Source organism: Solea solea, chromosome 13 (assembly GCF_958295425.1).
Source record: "Solea solea chromosome 13, fSolSol10.1, whole genome shotgun sequence".
Lineage (NCBI taxonomy): Eukaryota > Metazoa > Chordata > Actinopteri > Pleuronectiformes > Soleidae > Solea > Solea solea.
The window spans coordinates 22,963,934-22,990,401 of NC_081146.1; the positions used below are offsets into that span (position 1 = coordinate 22,963,934).

The following is a 26,468-nucleotide window of genomic DNA, read 5'->3' on the forward strand; positions in this document are numbered from 1 at the left end:
ATTTCAGCTGTTTTTCCGGTGACAGCGGGGGAATGACAACATCGACACTTGCTGGGCCTCCCTCCATCCAGGCTAAACATCGGTAACAAAAAGTAAGCTTCCCCTCTCATTTCACTGTCTCCTCCTCGCACACAAGACACATTTCTCTGCGGACAATTAGGACAATGTGGGGGAAACAAGCACCTTTGTTTTTCCTGTCAATTCTTTAGCTAATTTCCACCTAAGTTAGCCTACTTAGCCCGTAGGCTAACATCAGTTTCCCTTTACGGCTATGTAGTTTGACAGGCGTGTAGTCGGTGTGGTGGACGAGCAGGTGAGTCTCTGCCTGTTACCGGACTATAACTCAGTAATAACTCCTCTCCTGACTCGATTGAGACACAGCTGGCTTTACTACACATGAATTGTCCTCTGTGTGTGCGCTAGCTCATGTTGCTCACTTTCTGTGTCACTGTGGGTTTGTGTTGCTGAAAGTTTTTCATTAACGCTCGCCTTGTTTTCTCTGCTGTGTTGTTGACAGTAGGAAGGCGTTTGCCCTCAGGGATTTTGTGCCAGTGTTTGAGAAACTCGTTCTTTATGTGCCACTGGGAGAAGAAGCAGCATGGCGGATGACAAGGACGTACTGAGAGACGTTTGGTTCGGCCGTATTCCCACCTGCTTCACTCTGAACCAGGATGAGGTGACTGAGAGAGAAGCTGAACCCTACTATGTAAGTGAAGATGATCTACTGTGTGTTTTAACATGGCCTCAAAACCTGAGGCTAGACTCAGAAGACAAGCCCCCATGTGTATTACTTCTTAGCTTAAATTATGACTCCAGTTAAAACACTGTATAACCATGTTTCCACTGAGCGGAACTGTTCGGTACAGTACGCTATGTATCATTTGCATTTCCATTAGGAATAGTATCAAAATAACCGGCTCAAACTGTTAAATTCTTTGACACCCTTCTCTTGGGGTACCAGAGTAAAGTACAGTACTGTAAGACTGGCTCTACCCACAACTGTCAGCTGATAGGGCGGCAGAAAAACGGCACTCCCTTGTGATGGGTGTTAATATCCTGTGGAAGTTGAGGCAAACGCCCACAGTCTATTCTCATCCAAAGCTTAACATTTTGTTGAGACAATATCTAATATGTATAATACAGTACGTTCAACAGCAGTCTTCTGTGTTTAAAACAGTTCATACAATTCCAATTCAAAACACTACATGGTTATGTGACAAGTTGGTAGCCTGACCTTTACAAAATGCAGAAATAAGAAGCTGCATGTATACCACATTACTCTGTGTACATGCTCATCCACATACATAACTGTCCCACTTTCTGTTTCAATTTGATCAACAATGATTCTGCTAACAGACAGACAACAGACAAACACCCACTGAAAAGGCTAATAATCTGTCTCTTCTCTCTCTTCTTTGCTCTCCCAGCTGCTGTTACCCAGAGTGAGCTACCTCACCCTGGTTACAGACAAAGTGAAAAAACACTTCCTCAAAGTGATGAAGGCCGAGGACGTGGGGGAGATATGGTTTGAGTATGAAGGAACACCACTTAAATGGTAATAGAGTAATTTAGTGTGTGTTTTTCATGAATTAGAGTTTTTATTTTCTTGTTAGGTCTTACAGAAATCTGTAACAGAGACCTTTAACTCAGCTAATCCCTGCCACAGTTATTAAGATTCTTAGAACTTTAAATCATGACTTCCCTGTTTTTGCTGTAGTGCTTCATGCAAACTTGTCCTCCACAGTCACACATACAACAGTAGGTTTACACCACACGTAGGTTTTAAGACAATTTGCTATGAGTCAGTTCATTCTCAGCAGTTTCAGCAGACAAACTCATGTCTGTCTGGCTGTCTGGCAGACAAGAGGTTCAAAGTTCAGCCACAGGGTGTCAGTATTGCAACAGACATGCAAGAAGACCCAGTAACTCCTGTAAAACACAGTAAAGAAGTTTAACAGTTGTCAGTGTAGAGCTTATTAAAAAGCTGGAACTTTCTGGAATAAATGTGTCGCCTTCATTTTCACAATGTTTCTCTCCACCACTTGGACGTGTTTTTCATGGAAAAAGTGATTTACAACCAGGGCTTCGACAGTTATTTTCATAATCGATTCATCTGTAGAAGATTTTCTTAATCTATTAGTTGTTTGGTTCAGAAAATGTTGAAAAATGTCAGATGAGTTTTTTTCCACAAACCACAAATTGAAGCATGTAGAAATGTGGTCCGTCCGAATTAATCTTCATTAACATTATTTCCCCCATGTGCTTCATGGTTGCAGGCACTATCCAATTGGAGTTCTTTTTGACCTCCATGCCTTCAATACTGTCTTACCCTGGAGCATCACTGTGCACTTTAAGGTAAGAGCAGCTGTGTGTGCACACTTGAGTAGCCAAGCTGATGTGTTTGACTGCATATTTTATCGAGTATACTTTTTGTGAACATTTTGTCCCCTCATTCTGAACACAACCTGTTAATATTATTCATGGTTCCCACGGGTCCTTGAAAGTTTGTGACTTTGGGGAAGGCCCTTGAAAGTTTAAGACATAGGTCATTGATAGTGCTTGAATTATGTGCAATAAAGAAGTTAAGTTAATATTTAGCTACATTTCTCCTACTGTTTCATGCCCTGCATTGCTTGATGTACGTAGACTAGTCCTACGAAGAACAAAAGACCAGTCATAATTACTAAGCTGTGTCAGCACATTCTGTCCTTGAATTTGAGCGGAAAGTCCTTGAAAAGTCTTTCAATCTGATATCAATTCAGATGTGGGAGCCCTGATTATTATATTAAAGCTGAAATAGATGTTTCCTTTTGCTTCAATGTGTTGTTGTGATGTTGAAAACCAATGTGGCGTTCATAACATTCTCACAAGCCAGCGTTGAAACAACATTCTCACGTTGTGCATTTGTGTTGCCTATTATGGAACTCTAGTACTCTGAGGAAAAGTACCAGCATCTACTGCTGTGTCTTTATGACGGTGACCAAATATTGTAAACACCTGGAACGCCCGGGGACATGAAAGTTGTCTGTTACCGCTTTAATTTTTCTATTTGTAGAGGCAGACATGTAGTACTGTTGAACTCTGGAGGAGGTTTAAGCATTTAGCCGAGTGTTTGATAGTACATTTACAATGGGTTCAGTCTCACTACCGGAAAACAAGTGAAGGAAATGGAACATTTGAAGACACAAGTTTACAAAGTGCTTTGACAGACAAAGCAAGTACATTTACGGTCTCAAATTAGAGAAACAGGAAAGCAAAAGCCACAACATACAAAACGCCAAATGTAATAGCAAGATGCAGACAACAAAAGCATGTTTGTAAAAGTGAATCCACTTAATCTGTGCGCTTCATCTCCTCAGGCTTCTCATTCCAAAGACCAGGTTATGCAGGTTATGGAGTTCTTCTGCCTCTTAAAAAGAAATGAATTAAGTTATTGTGTGTGTGTGTGTGTGTGTGTGTCTTATGTGTGTCAGAACTTTCCAGATCAGGACCTGCTCCACTGCTCGTCCAACTCTGTGGTTGAAGCTCATTTCATGTCCAGCATCAAGGAGGCCGACGCCCTCAAGCACAAGAGCCAAGTCATTAACGACATGCAGAAGAAAGACCACAAACAGCTGTGGATGGGTCTGCAGAATGGTGAGGCAAACAAGTCCACACACTTCAGTACACTGCTGTGCATGTGTGTGATAAAGAATGAGATGTATGCACACACACACACACCGAAGGGATGGATTCCAAAGATTGTGTCTCACACAGTGTGAGATTCCTCAGATCGCTGGTCACTCCATGTCAAGTTGATCAAACCACACGGCAATAAACACCTTTACCCACCAACTGCTCCCTGGGACCAGTCACCTTGACTTAATCTGTCTTGCAATTGTTAGCAGGTAATAACTCTATCTGCCAGCTGTCCATGATCATGGAGGTCGATGCTGGGAGGCAGAATTTCATGGAATTTAACAATAGAGCCTTTGTTTTTGTATGGTTCAATGTTCAGTTACAGGTGAAATAGACTGTTTTTGGTTTAAACTTGATATGAGGTGTAGGAACAAGCCGATACGATATTTATTATATTTGCATTTAAGAAGCTGATAATTCAGAAAGTGTGTTTTAATCACTGAAAAAAAGCACTTGATTAATCGATCAAAATAGTGACAATCGAATAATCGCTGCAGCCCGAGTATGTAAAGACTGAAACATGTAAGTGGAAATGTTAGCAGAGTCATGTTTTGGTCTTCTTATTTCTTCTGTACGGGAGAAGAATTGTTATAACAAAATTGGAGAAATATGTCTAGATGGTAAATACATCAGCACAAATGTTGTTTTTTTACAAAAAGTGTAAAATGACTGTATCAGACTGATATTGGTATCAGTAGATACTCAAGGTTGTGATATCAGTATCGGTATCAGACATGAAAAAGTGATATCAAGCCATCCATAGCACATGATTGATGTTATGAACTCACATCTGCTTTTATAGTAGTCTCCTATCAGTTTTGCTTTCACTGTGTTATTCTCTAGACCACTGGGACAAGGTTTTTATGGAAAGATAACATCTTGATTTATGACACAAAGGATCATTTTTATTCTCTGTCAACAATGAAGACAATAGTGTTCATCTGGTATTTATTATGCTTATCGTGATGCAATGAAACACCGGCTCTGAGGAAAAGTATCTGCGTCCTTACTGGCCTCTTACTACAGCTGTGTCTTTTTGACCTCTGAGGACATGAAAGTTTCTTCATTAAAAAGAGACGTAATTCAATATAGAATTATGAGAGGACTGATAGAAAACAATAAAATACTCAAGGTTGACATTAGGAAGTAGACCGTTAAAGTGTCAAAAACATTCAAATGGATGATTCATTTAATAATGTCTTTTTTATATACTTAATTGCGCACTTCTATGATTCCTGTAGTATATTTAAGTCATGCATGAACTTGTGCAGAGTAAATGCGGAACTGAGAATGTTTTGATCAGTTTTGCAGAAAACACCCAAGAGCTTCAAACCCACAACTCTTCAGCTGCAACTACATGAACACACAGGGACATACAACACATCTGAAATAATCCAAATCGACGAATTTGGTCTCACCTGAAAGTGAGAGGTGAAACTTTAACTAAAGCAAAAACTTTCACGTCAAAAACAGACCAGAAACAGAGAGAGAGAGAGAAACGGGGGAGGGGGGGGGGGGGGGGTTTCACACTTTCCTCCAGGAGAGAGCGACGAGAACAGGGTCTGTGTGAAAACGAGAGCTGAGGGTCTGAAACCAGCCCAGGATGAAGCTGAAGCTGCTCATGCAGCTCATGTGTTAGTGTTTAATATGCCTACATTTTTATCCCAGTTTTTTTATTACTTGATGCATAATAGAAAGATTTAAGATTTATTTTACAGAAGTGTAACTGTGTGTGTATATCTGTTGTCACAGATAAATTTGATCAGTTCTGGGCCATGAACAGGAAGCTGATGGAATATTCTACAGAGGAGGAAGGCTTCAGGTACATCCCCTTCAGGATATACCAGGTAACACCCAAGTCCCTCTAAGAAAGTCTTGCCGCTTGGCAGCTCTCATGGTTATGCCTCTGCGTAGCTTATTCAGATTTATGTCAGATTATTCAGAAAAGCTCCTCCAGCCTCCTCTCTAAATGAATAGGAGAGGGCCATAATGTCAGTGGTGGTTTGGATGAGATATCATCAGTCAAATCTGTTAAAAGCTTTAAAAAAAACAAAACAAATAACTGACTGGTTTATGACTCAATTCAGACATTTGATGCTCTGAACTTTGGCTTTGGCTCTTCACGCCACAAGGTAATACAGTTTTGACAAAATAAATTGTTTTAAGTCATACGGGCTGCTCTTCAGAATTCTGAATCTGTTCCCAGGAAGTGTTTGTGTGGTTTTGAAATGTCCTGCACTGTGACGCACAGTCCAGGTTCGTTAGGTTTGGTTAAGGAAAAACCTTTATCTTGGCAGCAGTGTGCAAGTCAGTTTGGTTTAGTTAGAAACAGACTCCATTTTGAAGAAGTGAAATGTGCCAAATAATGCTTTGATATAACGCTGCAATGATTCATCGTATATTTATTGCGTAATATTACATTTGTTCATGATTACTAAATACATTTTTCCTCTTCTTTTTTGTGAATATTCTCTGGTTTGTTTGCTTTAAGGAACCATGAAAAACATTTGTGAAAAATCAAGACATTTACTGTATGTACAGTACATCATCATTTCATGGTTTGGGAAACAATATTTTTCAATATTTTCTAACATTTGCTACTTTTATTTTCAGAATGAAAATAATATCTGAAAATGTTTACCAAACCTGGAAATTATGACGTTATCAAATGTTTTATTTTATCCATAAATTAAATTTATTTTAATTTAAGTTTTTCAGTGATTTCTTTGTTTTATGGAGCAAAGAAACCAAAAAATGTTCACATTTAAGAAGCTGAAAAATTAATTAATTAATAATTGAATAATCGTTGCAGCCCTATAAACAACAATTAGATTAATTGAGAAAAGAATCGACAAAATAATCCATTATGAAAATAATCTTTAGTTGTAACCCTACATTTAACAGCGTGACCGTTATAGGAGGTAGAGCTGGGCAAAATATTACATTTTCAGACATAAAGATAATGTCTGTAGAATTGGGACCAGAGATAGTCTTACACATATGTCATGCACAGCAGGACATTGTCTAGGACCATGGTTCTCAAACTGTGGTATGTGTACCACCAGTGGTACACAAGCTTCTACTTGATACTCAGAAATACTGTTCTCCTGTATATACCAGGGTATGTGATAAAAGAGAATGGTGTTGCTTCAAGAGCTCAGTATTTTTCTCAGATGGTACTTTGTACAAAAAAATAATGAGAACCACTGGTCTAAGAAACTGTTTTGCTTATTATAATAGCAGGAGAATCTCTGGAGCTTCCATGCAACGCTGTCTCCCACTGGCTAGATATGAATTAGCCGAAGCTGTGTTCTCAAATAAGCTCATTTGAACCAAGCAGGAAAAGTTCTGGAAAACGTTCAGATCGACTTTTGCTAACGATCACTGGAGAATATTCGTTCTTTAGTGCATGTGAAGATGTGAAGTGGTCTGTCTCTTGTTTATAGAGTTGCTCGTTACACAGCAAAACACTTGTCACAATAGTATTATGGCATCACGTTTAGTTTAGGCTGCAGATAATGAGTCTGGACTCTGGTTGTGGTTTTCCCACTTTCGCCCAGTAGATGGTGCCAGATAGCTGTGTAAAAAAAAAAACCTTGCTGATCAACCAGCAAGTGAGTTAGTGAACTCAAAGCATCGCCAGACATTTGCAGTCTCTTCCTCCTGGCAGGCATTCAACCATTCTCTGAAAAAACACGCCTGTCTTTCTTTCATACTCTTCTAGTGAAGAGTCTGTTGACACAGTTATCTCTCCAATAACAATAACCCAGTTTAGTTTTATTTGTTTGCAAGCCAAAACAATAACTGACAACCGGTCTTCAAACAACGTGAGTAAGCGTCTGAGACCGAATCACTGTTTGTTATTATTTTACTTTTATTACATAGGTACTACATATTTGTCTGTCACAGCAATCGCGTTAACAGAGCTTAATAGACCCTCAAACTTTTTTTCTGGTGCCACTGTATAGAAATATAGTTTTTTTTAAATGTTATTTTATTTTATCCATGCAACAGACAGGGAACAAATCGAGACAGGGTCAAAACAGGGTCATCATAAATCAGAGAAAGGGTTTAACATTCATATAAGCTTTTATATCCATAGAGAAATATTAAGTAAAGTAAAAAGGTGATGGGTTACATTCCCATATTGAAGTCTGGTACATTTATAATCCTGGTAAAACTCAGCCTGTCCCAGCACGAAGACACCTAAACAAGGTTTATCTGACAGAGAGATATAGACATCATATAACATTAATGTAATGTTCAAATGAAAGATTATGATAAACAGTACTTGTTTGTATTTGTATGCTGCTCATGAGCTCCCTGGTTGAAAGGGCATAGTGATAACAGTGGAGGTTGTGTAGGCAGACAAGTGTCCTCATGTTGGCTGTTCCTGCCAAACCTCTGCAGCGTTACCCTGACTCAGGTGAAAATTCCCTTTTAGAGAATGAAAAAAGAAATATGAGAGGATGAATAAGCGACTGATTCCCGCCTGGAAAACATTAGTGAGCGGCCGTGAGACAGACAGCGGGGGAAGCAGTGCCACGCTTTGAGTCGAGTGCTAGGGGGTTCCTACTATCAGGAAAGGCTGGAAAAGTGTGGAGAATTAATTGAACAATTACTTGGGGTATCGAACGGATCAGGACAAATGCACAGAATGACAAAGAGAATTCATTCAGTTTCACTCCTAATCTTCTTGGACACTGAAGAGTCGCATCCCGCCTTGAGAAGGAAATAAAAGATTTGGAAAACATCTGGATCTTTGCAACAAAAAACATGTTTACAGTCTGCTTCGAGTCTAGTGTCTAAATGTGCGTGCTAAGCCTTGATCTCAAATCACAACAAACAGACAGAAAGGCCCCCTCACTGTCACTGAGTTCTGTAGAAGAGTCAAACTTTAGGGCCTGTCAAGACACGCCAGGAGAAATAATGTAAGAAAATGAAACAGTGAACGGAACAGAAAATAGATTTAGCTCCGGTGTGTCACGTCAAAGTGTTAAGAACAGGAAGTGTCCTGCCAAACATTTCTCTGTAATCATATCTGCTGGTAATTTCCCACCGTGATGATTTATTATTGGAAGTTTAAAGTTTTGAATACGACCTGCTGGTCTCCACATATGGCTGCATTTACATTTTGCACAACAACGAGGGCGGAGAAACCGCTGTCTGTCACTGCCAACAAAATAGCAAAAAAAAAAAAAACCTCATAAACGTTTTTGTTTTTACTTTCACATCTTCGGCGTGTAAATAAACCATTTTACACTTCTACAAAAACATTCTTGTGTTCAGTAATAAAACACAAGTCTTTAAAGTGGCCGACTGAAACATGCAGGCCGACCAATATGATCCGCCCTCTCAGACGTGCACTTGTTGCAGCTATAAAACCGCGTAACTGCAGGCGGCTTGAAGAAAACCCTGCTTTTGAGCCCTTTTTCATGGCTGAATTGCGAGTTTCCACGGCCGTTTATGAGCCGAGTCGGTTTTTCGTGACAGTTGGAGCATCAAAGCGTGCTCCAGCCTCACTGTGATTTCCAAACACACTGGAGAAAATAAGCATAATTCTTGAAAAGTCTGACTGGTTTTGGCGATGGTGTGGTTTTCATCTGACAAACTGCTAAATATTTACAAGCAGAGAAGAAAGTCTGGGAAGTCTGGAGAGGAGTGGAAACTCCTCATTATGATCTTAAAAATACCTGTAGTGGCATTTGTGGGATTTGTTTACCACCTCTCTGATTGTTTGTGGTTCATCTATCACAGCATACTTAATGAGTACAATCCTAATATATTACCTTTAGGAATGACGTCAAAAAGAAAAAAATAGCTATGGAATGGATTGTAATTGTTGTGTAATCCTTTAATCAAAGAGCTACACATGCCATGAAAATACAAAAGCCACGAACAGAGCTGCAGTCAAACACTGGAGTTGTGGAAATGATGTCGTGTAGGAACTCTGGTGTTGGAGAAGAGCAAAATCCAGAGTGTTGTTGTGACAAGACCTAACACGGTGCGACCAAACCTTCAGCAGATCATGTGGAAACGGCGCAAAAATGCCGAAAAGAACAAAGCTGTTTGGTCCTCAGAAGTCAGTGAGGATGACTTAGCAGGAGACACTGCCAAATACAGAGGAACAAACCCCCCTCACACACACACACACACACGTACTGCAGTCCTTCAAAGGGAGATTGTGGTCTTTAGTGTAAATAACATGTGCTGTGTTTGATGCAGACAGAATTAATGACAACACTGAGTCCAAATAACAGAGGGCTCATTTCCGTCTGGCCTGTGCTCCTTATGGAGACGAACACACCTCATGGGCATGGACGACACATTTGTATGCTTGTGTGCGCGCGTGTCTGTGTGCGTGTATGAGTGTGTGTCTGCCTTATATCCTGACGGATGGAAATGGCTTGACCGCCTCTCTTGGCTTGCCATAAATCATAATAATTCATTCCTTCTGATGATTAGTAAGATTAAATTTGACAACATTTATTTTATTGGTTTTAGTACTTGGTTTTAGTACTTGTATATCTGCAACTATTTAATTAAGACCGTAATCAACCGATTTATGGTAATTAAAGTCTGTTAGCTGCAGTAATGTTGATACTGCGATGGGACAATACAAGATTTTATCTTGTTGAAATGAAAAGGTCTCGGAATAAGTTGATCAAGCTGAATTTCTATTTATGGGATGAGCGTGAATGAGCAAAATAGTGACTTGCACATTTTCTTTCTTTCTCGGTGTCATACAGTCCTAGTCTCTGTGTAGTCCCTGTTAGTGTGTTGTTATTATTTCATAATCGAGTAATCATTTGGTCCTGAAAATGTCAGAAAATGTTTAACAGTGTTTCTCAAACCTGCAAATGATGATGTTCTTGAATGTCTTGTTTTGTCCGAAAACCAAAATGATTCAGTGTGAATGGTTTCTTTGTTGTTTGGAGCAAAGAAACCAAAAAATAGACTGAAAAAAACTATTGAAAAAAATGTGGTGATTAATTTAGTAATCGATAAATAATCAATTTATTTAATAATTGTTTCAGCCCTGGTTGTGATTATTATTGTGTATGTTAGTGCATCAGACAGGGGGGCCGGCAGCAGAGCTCATTTGACTGCTCCATCTTCCTGCTCCAGCGGTGACACCACTCTGTGATTCAAAGAGCCAGAGGGGAGCTGACTGTCTCGCGCCACGGAAAGTGAAAATTACCATCCTTCCTTTTAAAGACCACTTACGTTGTTGCTCGACAGGTAAACCTCTCTGTTCCCGCTCTGTGACTCACCTCTTATTCACAAGCCACTGATGCAAGAGCAGTCGGTTCACCCCCGCCCCCCTCTGTGTTGTGGTGCTGTGGAAGCAGCCCGTTTTGAAGAATGCAGGTTTATTGCCTTCCAGATATCTTGTAATGGCTGACTGAGACGAGGGGGAGGCAGTGACTCCACAGACAATTACAAAACATGGGAATGCTGGAAACAGTTGTGTGTAATCATGCCAGAGGCAACAGGTGATACGGGTATTCTGCTGGGGAACAATCGCTGGTCACATTTACAGTAATGAATTCAAATAGAGACTTGATTCAGATTACAAAGGGCAGTGGTGCAGAGCAGCTAATGGAAGCTAACAGGCTAACTAGACCAGATTATTGTGAAGTGTTGTTGATAAACCTATTTAATCCCAAAGTCATCCCGCTGACTGAGAGCCAGGTTTAACTTGATAATTATTTCCGTGTGTGGTTTAAATGGCAGTTGCATCAAAGACTGAATGTAAACTCATCCGAAGAACATTCCAGATATTTTCTATCATTAAGGGGTAGTTCAGGATTTTTTAAATTGGGGTTAAAAGAGGTAATCGGAGAATGAGTCAGTGAAGTGCAATGTGGCTGTTTCCAAGGACAACGGGTAACTTTGTAAGCAACTCATGCCAGCACACTGGAGTCTATTGACAAAAACACAGAACACAGGTGTTGGTCTACAGTACTGCTGCCTTCATTAGTAATTTCATCTTTGTTTTATCATGACTTTGGTAAGTCACAACAAACTCACTGATCATGGCAGCAGACGGTCAACAACTCAACTGTTTTTAATCAATGGTTTGAATGTGAGTGGTTTACCCAACAACCACCTAGTTACATTTCCTGTAGTTGGATGGAGTGTTGGTTGGGTTACAATTGTGTGTAAAATGGAAGTGTAAAAAACACAATAACTCCAGTTGCTCTGCAGAACCTGAGCGTCAATGATGCCAGTGTTCATTTTCTGCTGAAACTTCAACTCAAGCCACTTCTAATCAGCACTTAAACATGGAGATGTTTGAATGGTGAAATACTGTACAACAGGCCAAACTAGCACAATGGTCAAATGATGAATAATTGAGGATTTAATTCAGCATCCCTGGATGGATTTTATGCTCCTCCTCCTCCTCAGGTGTGCGTCTCATGATCTGAGAAAATGAAGAGGTTGGAATTTTAATTTCAGAATGGTCGGTCTCAGAGTTCAGTGGAAATGCTTTCTCTGACCTTTCTCGATTCTCGGAAACTCGCGTTGATTGACAGTGCCAAGCCCGTGGCCCTCTGTCCATTGTTTTACCATCAATTAGGGGGATTGAATCCCTTCCATCAATTAGGCGAGGTCTTGAGTTCCGCTGCTCTTCTCACTCGGCGAGAGCGAGGCCATCTCTTGTCACCTAATGACACCTCGTGCTCTTTGTGTCGCCATGTGCTGCTGTGCCAGCTAAGGTGTCACGCCAGCTGAAAAGAAAGTGTCTTCATCGGCGCAGTATCACGCTTCTCTCCCTGGAGAACAATAGCCCCTTCTCTGTATGGTGACCGGCTCAATTATTAATGGCTTGCTATTTAAAAATGCAAAGAAGTCGCTGTCACTTAGCGCACTCTCTCTCCTCTGGCTCTCTGCGATGATCCCGCACGAAACATCGTGCTTCCTGTCAGTGACTCAGTCTTTCTGCGTAACCCGAGCACCGGCTTCGCGCCTCCACCGCCACCTTCCTCTTGCTTATTCGCGCCTGGAACTGTGGTGTGTAGTTACCGCTCGGTTACTCGATCCCCGTCCTCGGCGGTTTCCTTTTCAGAGCTCCATGATTAGACCCTATTGTGTGTCAGACTCTCCGTTTGACACCTCAGGTTGGGTGTCTGCATGTGCCACATTTCCCTCTGATGCCAGAGTTTTTCCTACTGTTCGACGCTGCTCCACTGGCATAGCAAGATATTATTAATTTTCAGTGTTTATTCTGCTTTTTCTGGGCGTATGTGGGAAAAAAAACCCTCTTATATTGAATGAGAGTCTTCACCTTGGGCCTGAACTTGCAAAGGTCATTTGACCTTTTTACTGCATAGTTACATGTTTTATTTATTTTTTGAATTATTTTATGTACATGATTAGCCAGTTGTAACATTTTGTTCAGATATAGGGCTGCAATGATTATTAACTTTTAACTACTATTTTACTACTATAACTATTTTGACAATTGATTGGATCTGTTTGTGTTTTTCAATAATTGAAAGTGCCTCTAGGAGTTTTCAGCGTCGTAAATGCAAAGATTCTGTGGTTTCCTTGCTCCATATTGAGAAAGTGATCACCAGATAAATTGATTATGAAAGTAATCATTATTTAAAGATGTGCACTTGACTGGTGTTTAATTTTGAATGACAATAAAAGCCTGTCAGTCAGTCCAATCAACAGTTTTAAAAAGGGATTCAGTTTTATGAAGATATTATTTGAAATGCAATGCTACAAAACCTTAAATAATTCTCCTTTTGGTTTCATAAACTGTTTTTTTCAACTGACCTTTGCATTCTTTCAAGTTGTAGATTAGTTGTTTCAATGTCATATTCCCAACTAATAATTTCCTGCAATGCAGCAAAATTGTAGTTCTCTGGTGTACTGTTGAAAGTGTTAAATGTTCAAGACACAACAGCACAGAGCTGAGGTCTTCTGAAGTAAGGTGCTTGATTAAACACAAGTTATCACTTGACAGCAACTCCTGGCGCTCCTTGCCCTCATGACGTGGGTCACTTGGTAACTTGAAACACTGAATTTTTAATTTGGCTAAGTGATAGTGAGACTTTTGACATTTACAAAATAACACACCAGAAACTGATTCAGGAACAAGGATTTACAACACCGAGCACATCCCAACACATCTAAACAGTTTGGTAGCTATTACTTTAATACATACTCACCAGTTTGCAGCGTTTACCCCAGTATAGGACTGGAAGCCCAACATTCTGAAGACAACTATCACATTTACACCACCGTGTCTACTCAGAAAGTGAAGACAGTTGAGGAACCTGCAGCAGCAGCAGCAGGTCAAGTGCTCCATCTGTGTCGCCACAGGTGGTGTTCAAGTACAGTGTTAAATTCTAGGCCTCCCCCTTACACAAAGCCGCATTTAAAGGGGAATTCCGGTATTTTTGACCTGGGCCCTTTGTGTATAAATGTGGGTGTGTACGTGAATAGTACTTACAAAAACGTTCATAATTGGACCAGTAGATCGCGACAGGCGGCAATGGCTGCAGTTTAATCTTACGGGGCAATCGCACCATTCTGAGTTATAGCCATAAAAAGTGCTCGTTTTCGCCAATAAGTGGTTCGTATTGTTATTGTAAGAGTCTGGCAACATTACTGAAGCGTGGTGTCTATTCATGAATATATATAAAAGATGCCTTGTCAAGACTGATTTTATCTCTTTATCCTCCTGGTCATGTGGTGTAGCTTTGCCTTGAGTCTACATTTAAGTGCTTGAGGATTAAGGAGTCATTGAAGGTTTACATTTTTATTTACTTTTACATCTTGTGTTGTTGTCAGGAAAAAGATTTTCAATACAAACAATATGACATTCACATTAAGAATCAGAATCAGTGCATCATAAGATCTTATCATGTTTTACCCAGTGAGTCTCAAACTACTACGTGCTGGTCTGTCGTTAATAAGGACCCTTGAGTCCATTCATAACCACTGCTGCACATAGTTTACGTGATGTTTGTGTGGTGTGTGATGGTAATTTCCCACCATGTTTCCCACACCTCTCACCCATGGAATGCTGCGGCATCAGTGGTGACCAGTCATGACGATGTTTGCCGCATTTGCTTTGTTTGTTTAGCTGTTTAATTGTGACTTTTTTTACACATTTTAGCTGTTGCTCTAAAAGTGGAGTAGAATAAAATTTACATCTGTCAAGTACCTGATGAGGAGGATTAGCAAGGTTAGGGTTAGGTAACCCTAACCCCTAACCCCTAACCCTAACCAAAGTATTGGTGGTGTTGGGTTTTGCAGCAGAATATGGCTCACCTCACCCTTCCCTTCTAAGTGTGTTGGACAACCTCAAAAGCCTTCAGTATCAAAACTCAAAAGATGTTTAAGTTGTCCATTGTGGGCTAATGTGGCTCCTATTAAAAATACAGTATAAAAGGCTTATTCTGTGGTTATGGAAAACAAAAGGTTCATACAATCACATGATTTTACACTTACAAGAAATAAGTATAATTATTTTATCTTTCATTTCATCTTAATTTTACACACTGGGAATTTTTAAGTACAGAACAATTTAAATGCATCCACTCTGCTGCTGAGCAGATCTCTCCAACATCACTGTGACATCTCACCAACATCTCCCTGAACCTCTAACCTCCCAGTGAAGCAATGAAACAGAAAAAGGGGATTTCTTTTTTAGGGAACAATGGAGAATGTCACGAAACGGTATGATTTAGTCCACTATTCTCTCCATCAGAGAACTTCTCAGAGAGCCAGAGGAGTTTTTAGTCTGGGTAGAAGCTGACTTCTCCGCCAAGTACGTACTAAAGCAGAAGTTAATGACTTCCACATGGATTCTGATCAGTAAAACATGTCAGCGGAGCCTGTAACATCTGTTGAAAATGTTGCACATTGGTGTACATCCTCTTCCCAGCAGAAGTCACTGCATTGTTCATTGACATACTGTGTGGCTTCTTCATGTGATCTTTCTTCATCCTCCGAAAATTTCCCTTCATAACTTTGTAGAAATGGTCCTAATTGCAGGATATTTTTCTGCTCTTCCCGGCAGTTCCATGAATTGCTTGTAATGTAGAGTAAAAATTTTGAAATCCAAGGTTCTTAAATTGTGAGAAAATCAGAAATACTGTTCTACTGCATAGGTTATGTGATCGGAATGGAACTGAGTAAATTTTGAGCAGAGTGTGTAGAAAATTAAACAAATAACAAAAACAATTTAAAAAAATCTTATCTCTTGCTCCAGCAAATTATCTTATTGGAATAAATCTGCTTGGTGTTACTTTGAGAGCTCAATTTTTTCTCAGGTGCTACTTGGTACATGTGCATGAGATGGAAATGTTTTCTCATGATGGACTCACTTGTGGGTAAACAGTATATATGGTGCTTTACTTGTCTTGATGATGATGTGAGGCACTTTCTGCTACTGTTTTTGCACTCAAAACATTCATGCCTGCTGTGCCAAATGTGTCAAGGGCAATTTTGGGTTATCTTTAGAGAAAAACCCCAAATTGTTTGGAGATTGAAGATAATGGGAGACGTAAGAAAATTCAACGTAATTTTATCGTGATTCATAATACAAGTTAGAATTTTCCTGTGGAGTTTATGTCTCAATCACTAGTTTCAGGTCGTCAATGAAGCACGACGCCCCTTTTTGTAAATTGTGGTTTGACGTAGAGTTAAGTAAACCATGAAGCACTGCAAGTGTTGCGGTTTGATCGTCTTCAGAATGGGAGTTCCCAAACAAATAGGTTTGTGACTTGGGGTGACAGAGATTTTTTTTCTTTCTTTCTTCCCTTAACATTGTTGCAAGAAGAGCTTGTTTTAAAAATATTTCATAATAAATCAAAAATGCAGAGATCAATCAAAAAAAAGTTAAAATCAAAATAAAAAGACATTTCATTTCAATTGCAGGTAAAGATAGATAATATTGCTTAACTATGCAAGTCGTGATGAGTGTCCTCAACACGTCTTCTTTCCCACTATCACAATTTGATTCCTCAGAGATGTAAAGGCTCTTTTCACACATCAGCTCAATGGGTCATTACAGTGACCCATTGTTGACCTGTATAATAACCAGAGAATATCAGGGTTATCGTGCTTATGTAATAGTTTTTTTTCTTTTCTAATTTTTTACACAATGCACATGGCAATTTGCGTACACCATAATGTTTTTTGGTTATGTCAGTTGGCATCTGCACACATATTTACCGTCCAAAAGGCTCGTGTTTCTTTGACTGTCTAATCGTTATAATTGATGGATACACCACACCCAAACCTGGTTTACTCGGCTTTATTTGGCGCATGTTTGCCGTGCTTGTTCATTTATTGTGCTCCAATTTATTTTCAGACGATGAGCGACAGGCCATTCATCCAGAAACAGTTTCGTCCCGTTTCACCTGAGGGCAAAGTTCACACACTTGGCATCTTGCTGAAAGAAATGTATCCAGCTGCGATACCCAATGAAGGTACGTCTGTGGACACACACACACACACACACACACACACACACACAGCCAATAAATTGAGCAATCACAGTACTAACATTATTATTGTTGCACACTCATTGATGCCAAAACACTACCAGCAGCAGCCCCAACAGTACGATGCAATAAACACAGTATGTGTTTCAGATTTGGCTGTCTTATCAAATAGCATCGTCTTCCAGAAGTAAAAGAAGGAAGGAACTTCCTTTCGTCTAAGGTGTATTTTATTTACACATGACACATATCAGAGATCCACTCTCTCTGATAACGCACCCACTGGGGGGTGGATGGGGGAAAATAGTGGTGTTTGCCAGAACAAGTGAACAAAGAGTTGTAAAATGGAGGAGGAGGGGAGATGATGAGCAGATAGAGTGAATAGCCAAGAAGAAAGGCTGCATAAAAGAGGAAGACCTTCATTTCTTTTCATATAAACAACATAAAACCTCTAATATGAGGCTTGTTACTAGAAGCTTGAAACTTCCACTGCATGAACATGAATTCAAACAAAATAAACCGCTACGTCTGTTGTCTCTTGTATGGAAATACAAAGCTGTCACACTTGATTATGTGGACGAATGAAAGAAATTGGATCATGAAATGTCTTTTTTTTTCTGGACCGACAACAAGCACAAAACATGAACAACATGTACTTATTAAACTCGCTAAATTATTTTCATTTCTTCAAAATATCCCTTACTAATTTGCAGCATAAAAAAAATAAAATCTGAAGATACACAAGGATAAATGATCAGTATCAGCAAAATGTGAAACATCTGTGAATTTCTTACTTCATGGGGAGCATGTATGGACTGTACATGTCTTACACTGTACAGTAAAAATACTGTACGTACCATATGCACGTACACACATTGTAATATATGTATGGCCAGTAGAATTACCATGTGAGCCCTGTCTACAATACACTCAGCACATCTCGAGAGAGAGGGTGATAGATAGAGAGAGAGAGAGTGGTTAGGTGGCAGTCTAAACAGGCAGCGTCTGCAGAGGAGGAGAGAGGAAGTAGATAAGGAGACAATAGTGTTTCAGGACAGACGACCCGCAGGAGACTCATCTGCAGCGACGAGACAGAACCATTAACACCCCCCCCCCCCCCCCACACACCATCTGCCTGTCTGACATTCACTCTCATTTTGTCACCATAGTGATAGTAACATTTTCACGTTAGATTTGAAGATATTACTACTACTACTACTACTATTACTTTTTAAGCATTTAACTGCATTCACTCACTGCATTAATCTGTGGTTTTACATAATTCAAAGCAGTTTTAAGTTTTAAATCTAGGGCTGGGAATCACAGGGTATCTCACTTAACGAAACGATACAACGATTCTACGAGCTAATCATATATCGAAAGTCTATGTATTGAGCATGGATGGGGCATCTCTTAACGTAGCTTTCTCTGCCATTATCAGCGCGAGGAGACGGCAAGTAGTGACGCCTGGCGAGTGTAAAATCATACAAATGTGTACATATAAAATAATTAATCAGTTGCAGACTCCTGTATTGCACAAAAACAAAATTGCACTCGGCAGATGTTAGCACATTAGCCAATATCATATTGTCATTCAGTGAATGCTATCACGATGAGTCTGTAATTTTACACCTGTAATTACCTGTGGTTGGTAGAACCATAAGGTGGTAATTCCAGTTCAGTTTTACGTGCAAAAACACCCAGGGAGCGGAGTCATATCGAGAGAGTATGTTAACTGTAACCACAATAAAAGCTAACACCAATGTAGCGTAATGGGTAATGGGTTTGTAGTCTAATGTGCCATGTGCAAAGTGTACGTCAGACCCACAAATTTTTCAGTAAGAAGATCTTTCCTCATGTGGAAAAACTCTACCTCTATCTTGTGGAATTAGTCATGCTTGCACAGTTGGTACATTTGAAACTTTCCTCAGATTTTGGCCTCCGGCAGCATGAAATCCATCCATCACCTGACATCTCTGAACAATAACAGCTGCCAGCGATTCTCTTTCTTACAAATGGCTGGTTTTATGACACTTGTCAACTTCCAGATGTTATAAATTCATCTAATTTGCATTCAATTCATTCATTCATTTTTGGCAAATTTCAAGATTTGCTTAGAATATGCGTGACTGTTCCTCGTAGACAAAGATATCCTCTTTCTCCCACTTCCTCTTATTCCCCTTTTTCCGTCTATCTGTGTAGTTTTCCTGATCTGAGACTATTCTTTGTCCTCTTTGATCCTCTATCTTTTGCTCAGGTGTAGTCTTCAACATCTTTCCTGTCTGCCGTAGCTGTCTTTCATGTCTTTGACGTTAAGTCTCGGCTTTTTTCTGCTCTCCTCCCTCAGAGAAGAGTCTGCCAGCCTGCCTGGTGGATCAAGGTGAAAGTGGTCCTTTTGTCTCTTGTCGTTTGTTTGGTTTCCATCTCTTCCTCGACTGGTAGATGAGTCGAGTGATAGCCGGGGATTATGATGGCGTGTTTGGATTAGAGAGACCGGGACGTGTGTTCAGCGACTGGGCGGGACAGTGGTGGCTTTGGAGAGGAGGGTTTGCTGGTAGCATTGTTCAAGAGTTCAGAGGAGTTGTTTCTTTTCTGCCGGGACCCTAAGGTACAACAAAAAGAAAATCTGGGGTACTCTGCCTCTCTGATCTTTCAAACATCAAATAATAAGGTTTTCAAACAGTCTCCACCTCTGTTATGTCTGAGAGAGGATTGGTGTTGACCCCTTCGGGACCCAGAAACCAGTCGCAGCAAACGAATGGGGGTGGCTTGGATTAAGGAGAAAAAAAACAAGGGGATTCCCAAATCATTTCTCATGCAGTGGCCGAAAACGTCTGTGTTTGCGTGAGGCCCCGAAGTTTCCTACTTGCTGCGGGGGAAACAAACCCAAAGCATATTGTAAGCAGCGGTCAGGGCTCTGACGAATGTCTGTGTCTTCACTGTTTCATGTGTTTGGACCAGGTGTGTTATTGAGCAAGGGCGTTTGGCAGGAATTGGAGTGATACTGCCCACACATGACAAACTGTACATGTATCAACAACCAGTTCTCATAAATAAAGCTTTTTTTTCGTAAGATTTATCGTAGGTGAGCCCAATTATGAAAATACCCGTCATTGATTATTGTCTGTGAATAATCAGAGGAAACCCCCCGCCCATCTCACCACCCCCACAACCCCACCCTAACCCCTCCCTCCCCTTCAAGTGACAAATCCACACATTACTTTAAGTCCAACCCTCTCAATCCCCTCCCCCCTCCTCCTCCTCCTCCTTCTCCTCCCACGCCTCCTTCCCCCCCTGTTTCAGTCACATCTGTGGTACAACCCACTCACTATTGGCAGGCTTCCCTTCACAGGCAGCATCAGGAGCATCATCTTGTGCTCATCAAACGGGTCGGCTCACTTCAGAGGCCGAAGGGGGGGTGGGGATGTAGGTTTCAGTGGCTGTTTTGATACAGCAGATAGCGGGTTATGGTTCATGTGCGCGGGTGTGTGAGATGTGCACCAGACAGGGGAATTCAGAAATAGCTCGAAAGCCTGCCGTATGACTCGTTTTATTGTTGATTAAAATGTGGTCAGCTGAGATCTCTTGTTTTCTAATTCTATTCCGTGCAGGTTTACTGTAAAAAGGCTGCAGATGTTTTGGTGGAATTCAGGGTGAGTTTTGGGGCTGGAGATTTCGTCTTTCCAACACGTTGTTGACGTCTGTTTTTACGAAGATTGTCCAAACCCCCGTTTTCAGGACTTTCTTCACAGACCCTAGATTCAGCCTAAAGTTGAAATAGACATTTTTTAAGTTTAAACTTGTCATTATGATGTTAAAACTAATTACACAGTGTGCTGGTAAGAGGGAAACGACACCCACTGCATTTCTATTGGTCCCCTATTGGTTCTCTTCGCGTTGATTTGAGATGACTCAAGTTTATGGGACAAAGAACATGCGTTATTCTGTATCCAAAACATGACAGACGTGTTTTTCACAACAATGTTGCTTAATATAGCAACACCAGCTCTGAGGAAAAGTGCATGTGTCTTTGCCAACACCTCCTGACTGCTGTGTCTTTACTTCAGTGAACATGAACTGACAGACACGGAAGTTGTTGGTTGCACTTCTAAGGAACTACATTGAAATAAATTTACAGTCATGAGTATCACAATGATCATTTGTCAAATTCCTATTTCTTTGTTAATCTGAGTAATGACATTGCTATATTGCATCATTTAGACGTGTTTTCTTTTATTCTAAAGCTTTTGTTTGGTTGTTTTTGTTGTTGTTACAGTACTTTTTCAGGATATTAAGTCCTGCAATGTGTGTTATAGTATAAATTCAACATTAGTGCTTTTAAAGATTAGATGATAATGTTGCATCTGTATGTTCTGTCACCATCAGTACGGTTTGAGATTTACACTGTACTTTAATTAGTGATTTTTATTCAGCAGTTGGTTCTGCAGTGTATGTTAAGCATGTCACTTACAGTAAAGCGCTTCCTGAGGTGTTTTTGTTTTAGTCTTCTGTGTAACACCTGTGCAAACACAAGTTTGCATGTGCAGTTGTGAGACTTGTGTGTTGTTGTTGCTGCTTGGAATTGCTTTGTTTTTCATTGTTCTGAATAATTGTAGCTTGAACCTATTTTGGTGTTGGCACTGTTAGTTGGACCAAGCAAGAAATGTGATGATGCATTCTTGGCAATTCTTGCTGTTGTGACGGTTTATAGACTCAATAAGTATTTATTGAATAACAACTTTTACCACTCAGTCATTGAATAGGAAGCCAGTGGCTGTTTTTGTCCAGTCAGTCTGTATTACCAGCTGCCAGTCATGCACTCAGACTGTGTGTTTGGCTGTGAGGAGCACGCCGTGTTGCGGTTTTCCTAAATCGTGGTTGGGCTTTGCTCGGCTGACAAAACATGTCGTCTTGGCCGGCATTCGTGCACCACTCAACCACAGGGTGTGTGTATCTGTGTGTGTGTGTGTGTGTGTGTGTGTATGCGCTTATGTCAGTGGCTAAATTAGTCCAGTTTCAGTTACGACTGCCTTCCAAAGCAAACTGGTTATTAAAGCTCAGTTCTGTCATTTATTTCCGAAACACTTTTAATCTTATTTGTTGGTATCCTCTGCACGTCCCGATAGATGTCATTGAATAAAAAGAAAGAAGGAAAAAAGGCTGGTGTCTGTAGCCTTAGAAATACTGTAATAAACGAAACCACGTCTGTCATTAGCTAACCTGCCTACCTGCAGTCAGCTTGTCTTGAGTGAAGTAGCCTGGGCTAACGCCAGACCACATCTCAATCTCATTTGACATTGAGCTTGACTCTGGAATCACCTCCCAAGAGGCGTGACCAATGGACGTAGTTTAAAATGCCTCTGTACACAATTGGAAAGACCTACAACAAATCAGACCAATGATCCAGATGACATAAAGCGTGTCAACAAAAAAACCAAAACATGTTTTGTGTAGTTTTCTTGGAGGCATGGCTATCTAATAATGGCGTCGAGAGACTTCTGGCTCCGTCTCACTTAAAATGAAAGCAAAATCCAGAAGACAGCTGCTCTTCTGTGGCCACCATGTTTGGATGTATACAAAAGCTGCTAGATGTCACTTCTCTGTCATCATCGTGTTAAACCTGCCTCTAGCACACCATGGTTCCCTTTACCAGTTGGCCAAACGTGGCAGACTTGGCTACATTCACCCAGGCTAAGTCACATGATTTCCAAACATCCTGAAGAAACTGAAAAATTATATTACTAGGGAAACACTCAAACTGATCAGTTACCAAATAGTTGATTCATTTAGTAATTGATTCATTGTCGCAGCTCTAGTGTAAAGTCTGTTATTGCTAGCTTTTCTGGACTTACCGACCCTAACCTTATAGTGATTAGTGTTTTAAGTGCACTGAACATAGTGAATGTACCGTAAACAGAATGTACACTTTCACACCACCCAGTTCTCTAACAGTTAGCTTGGTTTGTTAGAGGAAAGTGAGTAAATGAGAGCCTGAAAAGATGAAAAGGTCATGAAAAGCTCCGTTTCTCTTTCTGTCTTCTGAGCTCATTCTTAAGAAGTGCCTGCCATGTTGTTGGGGGGGGGGGGGGGGGGGGGGGGCTTATTTTTTCCCTCTGTCTCAACTTTGTAGCCTAACAAGTGTCAGCTGTTGTGATGCTGCAGCTGTTTACAACGTGTTTATTGGAATTCACACTGACAATGACCAAAACATGATGGACCACGCAGAGTTACTGACCCTACGAGTCATCCAGGCTTTTTGAGCATGAGACTGCACATGTGCGACTGAACCATAGAAGCGATCTACAGTGATGCGTATTAAACCTGCGTGTGTACAGTTGAGAGAGTGTGTGTTTGGGGGCGTGGCCCATTGTAAATTTCCCCCATTTCTCATAGTGAGATTGTGACAACCTACCTACTCCACCCAACTCATCAGGCTTGTTGTCAGGCAAGACTCATTGATAGAGATTAGATGGGTACGATACACCCACCACCCAGAAATGGAGTGTGTGCGTGTGTGTGTGAGCAGGAGAAAGTGTGTTTTCACTATGGCTGTCTTGTGTACCGGGGTCACACCTTGTACTTTCTGAATGGAACTTTAGATTGTCATCACTGCTGATCAGCCCAAATGTGTTAAAAGGATACTTCAGTTTTTTTCTGTGTGGTTGTACGAGATGTTGACACTGTCTTCACTGTGCATGCAGTCATTTCCATGAACCATCCTGACCCAGATACTTGCCCTCAAAGATAACATGGCCGCCAGCAGGGACAAATTTAAAAACAAACAGATTTTAGTCACGAACAAAAGGCTCATCCAATAAAATTTATGCCTGCTTTAGTCTACGATAACTTCAGAACATCGTAGACCAGAGGTGTACAACAGGCGACCCACAGGCCACATGGGGCCTCGAGTATAGTGTTCAACATTAAGCTTGTTGTGTTTTAATTACAATTTACTTCATTTTAGATTTATTTCTGTCTGGTTTTGATGTTAATAGTTTTTTTTATATACACTGAATGTTTTTATTGTGAAGTTTACATCATTCCGTATCAAAACAAACACTTTTACTTTGAAATTCTGTGAAATATCATCATGAATAGCTTAATTACGACGTCACAATGGGATATTGTGCGAGAATTTTAAGCTTATGTTTCCCACACAATTTTTCTCTAGAAGCTGGTCAGAGGTCATTTGACTTTGACGCCCCTGTCGTAGACTAAAGCTGCTGCTCTTCTTGCAGTTGAGGCCTCCTCAGCTGCTCCTCGACTTCCCTTTAGTCGAGAGGAAGTTGAGTCAGTACAGATTGATTGTAGCTGGTTTCCTTTATTCAAACCTGTGGCTCGGTGGTTTCAGTGCAGAAAGTCAGCGATGCAAATAAGTGCACCACCTCGACTGCTCTGACGAAAATGAAAAACGAAAACGTTTTTGTCCCCAATCCAACAGCATCCAAATGGTTTCCCGTTTTTTTAATAACATGGTTTTTCTCCTCACTTTATCCCACACTGCTTGAAACGTGCTCCAGTGACCTAGAAATTCACCTGAACACCTAAAAAGCAACCAATTCAGTTTTAAGATTTTTAATTCAGCAGCAGAAATTCATAAATTCATACATTTGGCGTTGAAAACATTACATATTTGCATGCTTTTCAGAGTAATACCACAGCACTCATTTGCCCATTTGGTAGAGTGTGCACTTCACTATTCATAAGTTCACTCACTCATCTTCCACATGAGGGTCGCGGGGTGCACTGTGCCAATCTCATCTGTCATAGGGCGAAAGGGGGGGTACACTCTGGTTTTTGAATGCTATGCACACAAAACGGAGGCATCTTACCTCACTGCAGCATTCGTGGTGCTCTCTTATATATTTCACTTTTTTTTGTTTAATTATTTTTCAACTTTTATTTTTTTTCCCCCCACTTTTTTTACTCTGAAAATCACAGCCTCACCTCAGAATGTACATGAAAGCATTTGTTGTCTCTAGGCTGAGAAAGTGAAGCCTGTGTGGAAGTGCCACGTGTGTCGTTTTCAGAGGGCCTCTGTGGAGCACGTTGTCTTGCACAGTTTGTACGACAGTGTTGCTTGCACACTGCTGTTTGCCAGCCAGTCAGCAGGTGTAGGGCGGCGCCGCTTCTCAGACCGGCGGTTAATGCTGCGCCTCAACCGTCCTCCTGATATTACGTGGAGCCAAATTGTCACAAATGAGGTGGGCGAATGAGAGCAATGTGTGCATGTGCGTGTGTGTATGTGTGTGTGTGTGCGTGCAAGCTAAGGTCAAGTGTGATTGACAGGAAGAGGCCTTTTCTTGTGTGTCTCTTTCTTTCACTCACACAGACAAGACAGGTGTCTGACTGCGTGTGACTTTGTGATCACTCTTGACTAAAAGCTGTTGTAGCACTTGTGTGTACTTATTTATTTGACCTTAAAATGTAACTTTAAAGCATGTATCCGCTCTCTCTCTTTCTCTCTCTGTGTCTCTTTAACACCAGACACACTGGAAACAGCTGTATTTGCTCTTTTCATGTGAACAGTTTCTGTTTTTCTTAATGACGATCAAAACACCCCGTGTCACCGTCGCTGCAAAACTGCAAAAGCAAACATGAATGAGTGCGGAGGCAAGATTAAATTCTTGCCTTTAAACAGGTGCGCATTATCGTAAGGTGTGACTTGTTTTCAGTGAAACTGGAGTGAAATGTATCACTTTTGTTTAAACTTGCTGTCGACTCAAGTTCCGGCCACATTTTGATCAAGTTAAGCTCTAATCTCTCTCACACACACTTTAGTGCTCGTCACTGTTTGTACGTAAAAGAAGTGTGAAACCGTACGTATCAAACCACCAGTTCAGCAAACACGAATATTCTGACATTTGTGACAAAGTGGTGGTTTAGCTGCAACCCCGCCTTCCCTCTTCCTCTTACCTCTTACCAGTAAACTCACGTATTTAGATCTTCAAATGCTGCAAAATCAGCTACATTCATTAAACTGTCCTAACTTTTTTGTGCGTTATGTGCAAAAAGTAGACCCATAAGCAGGTGTTCTTAAATGTGTGGTTTCCTATTGACATGATCATCTTGAAATTGTCACGCCATCATGTTTTTTCTGCATTTTAAACCGTTTGTTGGTTAGAAAGTTGTTTAAGAGATGACAGGAAACAAGTTTCTTTCATCTGGCAGTATTTGTGTCTATGTTTACACTATTTATACCCATGTTCGTATGATCCGCAAAAAGAGATCCTTATGTGAACCCCAAAATCAGAAATCTGCTGACATCACATGACCCAAAGCCACTAGATGTAATAACGGATGATTTGTGGTCTATGGGCA

General features: G+C 40.6%; 1 protein-coding gene across 1 annotated transcript in view; it reads left to right on the plus strand.

Moving 5' to 3' along the window:
• atg5 (ATG5 autophagy related 5 homolog (S. cerevisiae)) overlaps positions 1-26,468 on the plus strand; it is a 28,583-nt gene continuing 2,115 nt past the window's right edge. The window contains exons 1-7 of the mRNA XM_058648203.1: positions 1-92; positions 518-706; positions 1,428-1,555; positions 2,277-2,355; positions 3,474-3,636; positions 5,431-5,525; positions 17,018-17,135. Of these exons, the coding sequence (XP_058504186.1) occupies positions 599-706; positions 1,428-1,555; positions 2,277-2,355; positions 3,474-3,636; positions 5,431-5,525; positions 17,018-17,135 (691 nt within the window). The 5' untranslated portion in view covers positions 1-92; positions 518-598. The remainder of the gene's footprint in view (positions 93-517; positions 707-1,427; positions 1,556-2,276; positions 2,356-3,473; positions 3,637-5,430; positions 5,526-17,017; positions 17,136-26,468) is intronic.